We start from the raw sequence: 7,424 nt of genomic DNA, 5'->3' as shown, positions 1-7,424 counted from the left end.
ATAGAAAAAATTGCGAGTAAATCCCATTTCCACCTCCTTTACGTCCCCCAATGGACATGCATTTCACTAGGCCAAAGAAAATCCAAGCCCAATATCCAATTGTGTAAGCCCAGGCAGTCCATTTGACTTCCACATTGCATATCCTTGCACCAGCACCCATTTCAAGGCCTCACGAATAGGCATGGCTTCGGCTACAATTGCAGAGGGGATAATCACTAGTTTAGACATGGCTGCAACCAACGCCTCCTATGTATGAGCTGCGAAGCCAGCTCGCTCCTTGTCTCAGTCGAGAGGCAGAGATGCATTGAATTGTATAATCACCAGAGGATGGTGGATCTGAGCACATCAACAGAGAGGGGTTTAATTTGGGGCTGCGACTACCAGAAGCCAAAAAAATTCTTGTCATCCCCCAGTATTCCTAGAAAATTGAGTTGGCTTGCAAGCTACTTCAAGAGGAGAGATTGTAGATCTGTTAAATATCCATTTGTTTTTTGCTAGTCATAAATTCCAACAAATGAAGGAGAATCGGCGTAATTTCTCTTTGTTCTGCTCCTTGGAGGTAAACTAAAACCTATCCCAGCCTTGGGGGATCTTAATTAGAGGGGAGTCATTTCTACTATTCACCAAAAACTCAAGTCTTGTCGGGCACCACACTGCCTTAAGAGGAATGACATCATAAGAGAAATTAGTTTAATCCTTCAATTTCCTAAAGGAGAGTTATGCAATTTTGGTTAGACTCTATCACGCCTCAAATAATCAAACGGTAATCAAAATTAAGGGTTGAACACCGTATGAACAATCCAAGCATGAACACGCGTCCCAATGGGTCTCCACATCTCCACCTGAGAGAATGTCATATGGTTTGGTCAACGGCGCATACTCCGGAATGGTAGAATCTTCATAACCTATAATAAGATTTAAAGAGTATATATACAAAGGAATGAGTTCAATAAACTTAGTGAAGTCAATATGATCATATATAATGCATCCATCACACATTTCAATAAACAATTTGTGTATACATGTAAAGAGATGAATAAATGATGAATATGTAAGTATGCTCTTAACTCTAACAATGAGGTCTTTATGATAAATACCGCATTAAGTTACACACCAGCTTCCTCTGGATAGTCTCATCACTCTCCATCAACCACTTGCTCCCTGTTTTCAGAGCCTTGGACTTTAAGTCGGGCTTAACTGAACTTCCAATTGAGCTTAATCAGGCTACCAACCTGATTAAGATCATTACTTATCTTATCAAGTAATGGAATCCTAGCCCTACATACATTTGAGAAGTACCATGAATTGGATAAGCTAGAAGACCAATTTCTCTCTCTCTCTCTCTCTCTCTCTCTAAATTATAAATCAACAATCTATTAATCTATTGGAAATGCTAGAGGAACCCTCATCATACAAGTGATTTGTAATCCGTTGAAGGGTCGATAGGAAACTTGAAATGACCAACTGATGGTTCAACTAGTTAAATATCCAAGCCCCAATTCCAATTACTAGTATTTTCTTGTTCCTCATGGTGTTGAAGCTCAATTTGAGAACATCCAAATTTAATAAGTGCGCATCAAATTGGTTAAAATACTGATAGAAATAAGAGAAAAGTGCATAACAGTGTGCAATTGATGGATAGCCATGATTCTCTACACAGTTCCATGTATATAATATTTTCTCAGCCATTAATATGATATGGTTATGGAGATTTGGTTCAAATCAGCCGGTCAAGCTGATAAAGCTAGCTAGAAAAACCGGAACTAATCTGTTTGTAATTGGTCCAATTTTAAACCGACTCGTTTAGTATTCGGTTCGGTGCGGTCCAATTTTGAACAGAATGGCTTAGGTCCAGACCGGGCCCTAGGTTGACACCCCTACATAAAACCACTACGTAAGGGTAATGATACCGAATATGATGATAATATAGTGGGATTTGTTGCATTAGGCCTTTTTTTATTTTGGTTTCTCAAAATGAGGGCCCACCTATAACCTGACCAAAATTTTCTATAATGCTAATATGATCACATATGGGCCCACTTATAAATGAGTAAATGGTAATCTCCAATAAGTGACTGAAACCACCAACCCTTCTAATATGATGATTGTAAAGGTACTCTAAAAGCCCATGTAGGAGTCTAGGCCCAAAGCCCATTTGGAGACTGGTTAGTTAGGTACAGTGTGACCTGTACACTGAGTGTTGTAGTCTTCATTTCTGCGTGCCGTGACGTTCACCTTTGTAATCTGTCTCTCAACCTTTGTAATGTGTTTGGTGCCCCTCTTCTCACTTAAGCAACCTGATTTCCTTGGTTTGTTTATAAATTTTCAAGTTTATTAACATCTTTGTATAGTCACAAAATCTCCAGCATACTTTACCAAAAAAAATAAATTCTCCAGCATACATTTATAACCATTTGAACCGGGTTCGACATTCAAACCGGCTCCAAGTGGAATAGACCAGCTAAGACTCCAAAACCCAAAGGGATGGAAACCCATGATTCATTTGCTTGTTCCAAATTCAGCTAGTTTGCCAATAGGTTAGAGGAAATGGCAAATACACTCTGTATTATTTTATATATTTATTTAGACTTGTAAATGAATCGGATTCGGCTTGGATATCGGTTTTCAAATCTGAAATCCGATTAGCAAAAATGTTATTTGAATTCGAATCCAAATCCGGCAGAAATTTAAAGAAGGCATCCGAATTTGAATCTGGAACTTTATCGAATATTCGATAATAACCCAATCTGATAAACTATCCGATTACTGATTGGTGATTGTCATTTTTTTTTAAATTTTGATTTTCGATTTATAATTTCTGGCTACTGATTACCAGCCCTTTTGGGAAAAAAATGTTTAATACTTTACTCTAACCGGCTAATTGTTTTTATTTCCAATTATCCGATTACTCTGGATTATTGGTTTCCAAATTCGATTATAATCTATTTATAGAGGGAAAAAATGTTGAATATTTTACTCTATCTGGATATTATCCGATTTGATAAGCAATTATCCGATATGAAAAATTACAGATACCGACACCCTTAAACAAATATGATTGCGAATTTAGAGGTGGGTTTCGACTATCAATTTACTAATCTGATATTAATATAAAATAATGAGCAAAAGAATAAGAAGGAACTCAATAAGGAAGGGATAAAAAAGATAAAATTATGCATTTAATTTTACTAGGGGTAATACTATAAAGTCAAAATAGATTAAGGACAATTTAGAAATTATGAAATTATTCAACAATGACTTAATGAAATTTGTAATTATGTTTACGGTTGTGCAAATTTAGAAGACAATTTTTTTGTGTGGTAATTACTCATTTGGCATAATTTTGTGAGTGTTTGTAATGTTTACCAACTGTCTTAGAATGTCCTGAAATTTTCTCATTTTCTTTCACAAATCAATTATTGTATGACAATCCAATTGAACCGGATTTACCAAAAAAATGAACCGGGTCAACCTAGATTTGGCCCCTTAATGGTTTGATACCTAGACCGGGCTGTTTCTGTCATGGTGACTTTTGGGTTTGGCCAAGACAGAATCTTAGATTGTGGCCCCCCTACCAATATTTATGAGACACGTAAAAGCTGCTCACCAAACACACACTCTCTCTCTCTTCTGAGGCCTTATCCATATACGCAGTTCTGGTTTTTTGGCTTCCAAAGCAAGGCAGTATCAAATACAACTTCGGTCACCTTTGCTTCTTCCCCAAAGCACCTAACCGTGAAACTTAATTGTAATATGCTAAAGCTAAATGTAAAAGAAAAAAAGAAAAAAAAAAAAAAAAAAGGAGGAGGTCAAGCAAAACAAGCACTTCTCCACCAATCACCATTTCAGCTCCTTGCCATGGCTTCTTAAACAAGAAAGAGTTTTAATGGAAGCTAGAAGTTGGACCTTAATCATTATGAAATCCCCCTACATATTAGCTTCTCAGCTCACATTCTGACAATAACCCATGAACAACATAGCAAGAATTTCAGCATGAGTTCAAGTCAGATTCAGTATCTATCAGATTCAGCAGAGACAATGGCTTCCCCTGTTCCTGCTAATAAGATACTCATTGCCCTTCCACTTGATGCAGAAGTCAGCAAAGCTCTTCTCTTATGGGCAATTGGACTTGTTGCTCGTCCAAAGGATAGCGTCGTTGCTGCTCATATCCTTGGTTAGCACTCATATTCTCAGTTTGGTATGCTTTGAAATGGGTTGTTATAGTCAATGAAAATGACAGTCATAACAATAGCTGAGCCATACAAATGACAGTTATTTTGGTTGTTCTCTGTTTCTCCGTGTTAGTTTGATATGAATAACTAATCTTACAGAATCTGGTTCCAAATGTTTCATGTTAACAGTAGGCAAGATGTCAAAGAAGCGACACACCCGATTGCGCCGAGCTAAGGCCTTTGTTATATCTATGCTTGCAGAATTTGCTGAGATTTGCCAACTTAAACAGGTACTGTAAAGAGTTCAAAATGTGACCCAATGAACCAGTTTTCAGATCATTGGACTTAATGTCTCCTTGGTCTTCTCTTCTTAGGTGCACCTGGAAGCAAGAGTAGGGTACAGTTCTAGTATTGGGAAAGGTCTAATTGAAGAAGCCAAATCCATTGAAGCTGATTTCCTTCTTGTTGGTGGCTCCAGGAACCAATTACAGAGGTTCTAAGATTGCCTTCATCTCTAAACTATTTGTCTACTAGCTGAATCTTCTTATAACTAAGCCCCTTCTATGAAACAGAGGCTCACGCAAATTAATGAAGTACTGCTTTGAGCATGCTCCTGAAGGTTGTTCAGTAGTCTCAATTGGGAGAAGGGGACATACCCATTTAGATTCAGATTCAGATTCAGGGTCCATCCCGTCTGGAGGTTTGTTCAACAAACTTCTCTACAAAAAATTGGTTAAACAGTATTCCATATATATGTTCTGAACTACAGGTTATAGCAGGATCCCAAGAATCAAGATCAAGTTTTAGCTCAAGTGGATTGAACAAAGACATTCATGTCAGGAAGAGTTCCCCCCTCTGGAAGCTTTTTCCTTTCAAGGTGAAGAGAGTGAACTATTTGAAGAAGAATAAGTATCAAGGCAAACATCATTCTGCAAAAGAAATAAGCTGGAGTAAGGGTTCCCCTACAACTGTTCTTGATGGACCTGAAGAAGAATTTCATGGCACAGAAGATTCCTTTAGTATGGGGGATTCTAGCCTCACTGAATCCCCTCCTTTGTCAACTAGGTCTCAAGACCGCCAGAGCCGACGGCACTCTAACATATGGAGGTACCTATCAGCAATCAAACACTTATTTCCATTCTTCCATTCCTCACTGGATGGAACAGAAAGGGAGCTTGATGATTTATCTGACAAAGTGAAGAAGCCTTCATGGAGGTGTTTCAGCTATGATGAGATTTCAGAAGCAACAAACAGCTTCCACCCAGGTAAAAGAATACCTTGATGCAGATGCAACAGTCCTTGACCTAAAATTTTGTGTTCTAAGATTGTGATGAATTTGGTGAACAGATAACATGGTTGGCAAAGGAGGATTTGCTGAAGTGTATAGAGGTGTTCTCTCTGATGGGAGAACAATAGCTGTGAAGAGATTAGCAAAGGACAAAAAGAATGAAGAGAAGGATGAAGACTTCCTCATTGAATTGGGTATTATAGGCCATGTCTGCCATCCTAATACAACATCTTTAATGGGCTGTTGCATTGAAAATGGTTTCCATCTGATCTTCAATTTCTCCCCAAATGGGACACTTGATGAAGCATTGCATGGTAAAATAACATAGGCATTAGAGCCAGTTCCCTTTGCAATGCTACTTATGGAGGTGTTCTATGTATTTATAATACTAAACTTTCATGAAACCTTCTCAGGTAGCACCTCCAAGTCACTCAAGTGGGCAATTAGGTACAAAATTGCTTTAGGAGTTGCAAGGGGCTTGCACTATCTTCACAAAGGCTGTAAGCGCCGGATAATTCATCGAGACATAAAAGCCTCAAATGTTCTTCTTGGGCCAGATTTTGAACCACAGGTAAATCAACTACAAATGTTTCTTCAGGAGTTTTCAATTCAATCTACTTTTGGAGACTAAGACTTTACACTACAAATCTTCACAGATTGCCGACTTCGGGCTTGCGAAATGGCTTCCTACACAATGTTCTCATCACTCTGCTGTTCCAATAGAGGGTACTTTTGGATACTTAGCACCAGAATACTTCATGCATGGGTTTGTGGATGAGAAAACTGATGTTTATGCATTTGGAGTTCTCCTTTTGGAGATCATAACTGGCAGAAGACCAGTAGACTCATCAAGGCAAAGTCTTCTCCTTTGGGTAAGTAGAGATCCACATTTACTAACCTTAATTTCTAGACTCATTGAAGTTCTACCTGAACTGGTGACTAAAACTTCATAGATGGTTGTATACAGGCAAAACCACTTACAGAATCTGGAGACATTGCTGAACTAGCTGATCCAAAACTGGAGGGAAAATATGACATTGATCAAATGGATAGGTTAGTTCTGACTGCTTCTTACTGTGTAAGACATTCCTCAACATGGCGTCCATCGATGACTGAGGTACATACATTATCTTCTTGGCTTCTATTAGTTACATAACTGAAGTGAAAAAGACATACCCAGGTGTAACTGATCAATATGTTCCATAGGTGTTGCAAATTCTAATCCATGGGCATACTTCTGAAGTTGCAAGAAACTGGACAATGCCACGCTATGGAGTAGATGATACAGAGGATTACAGTGAAGACATTGATTGCTGGTCTCACTCAAGTGAAAAATTTTCTGCATGAATTGACAATTGAGAGATTGAAACTTTGTTAAGCTTTGATAATCGCCTTAGGCCTCCTATAGAAGAAATGGTTTTCCATTAAATGAGTTAGATCATACCTAATTGATGAGATTTTTGTTTCAAGTTTGTTTTTAGGGTTGGGGAGGGGGGGGGGGTTATGCGTTAATTGGAGACTAATTACAACCATATTTCTTTTACACTGCTTGTAATTTTGTTTTTTTTGGTACAAAGGGGTTTTATTAAGCCGGTGGATGGAAATTTTAATATACCTCAGCGAGAGTCGAACCCACGACTTCTTCACTAAGAGGTGTTGGTTTCAACCACTAGAACAGCTCTACATTGACACATTGCTTGTAATTTAATGTCAGGTATTCTTAATATACAAGGAGATATAATATTTTCCAGTATTTTCTTCATGAATCCACTGTAACACCTAACTGAGACGAGTAATCAAATGCTATTAAAAGTGAAATTGGACTGTAAAGGTCTATACACTCCTAATTGAAATGCCTACTCCATCATGGAAATCTGTAACGCAGAATTTTATGTGAAATTTTTTTCAATTGTTCCCCTCCCTCTTCATGGAGGCAACATCTTGCAATGTGAGTACCTTGATTT

General features: G+C 38.0%; 1 protein-coding gene across 1 annotated transcript; it reads left to right on the top strand.

Annotated features, from left to right (window-relative positions):
• The first annotated feature begins 3,886 nt into the window (after positions 1–3,886).
• Positions 3,887–6,935, top strand: LOC149018615 (putative receptor-like serine/threonine-protein kinase At5g57670). Its single transcript, XM_089154396.1, has 10 exons — positions 3,887–4,174; positions 4,362–4,462; positions 4,547–4,665; positions 4,745–4,872; positions 4,952–5,437; positions 5,520–5,774; positions 5,874–6,031; positions 6,117–6,332; positions 6,428–6,577; positions 6,667–6,935. The coding sequence occupies exons 1-10, from the start codon at positions 3,994–3,996 to the stop codon at positions 6,805–6,807; spliced, it is 1,935 nt and encodes a 644-aa protein (XP_089010522.1). The 5' UTR covers positions 3,887–3,993; the 3' UTR covers positions 6,808–6,935.
• The last annotated feature ends 489 nt before the right edge of the window (positions 6,936–7,424 follow it).

This window comes from Hakea prostrata, chromosome 4 (assembly GCF_041222555.1).
Source record: "Hakea prostrata isolate BN-2017 chromosome 4, UWA_Hpros_2, whole genome shotgun sequence".
NCBI classification, from domain to species: Eukaryota; Viridiplantae; Streptophyta; class Magnoliopsida; order Proteales; family Proteaceae; genus Hakea; species Hakea prostrata.
Note: the sequence above shows the minus strand (reverse complement) of the source record. Positions and strands in the feature narration are given on the sequence as shown.

Excerpts from the sequence above, each read along its gene's own strand:
- LOC149018615 (XM_089154396.1), top strand. The coding sequence starts at position 3,994 with ATGAGTTCAAGTCAGATTCAGTATCTATCAGATTCAGCAGAGACAATG. Across the intron at positions 4,873-4,951 it reads AGGGTCCATCCCGTCTGGAG|GATCCCAAGAATCAAGATCA; the intron begins GTTTGTTCAACA and ends AGGTTATAGCAG. Across the intron at positions 6,333-6,427 it reads GGCAAAGTCTTCTCCTTTGG|GCAAAACCACTTACAGAATC; the intron begins GTAAGTAGAGAT and ends GGTTGTATACAG.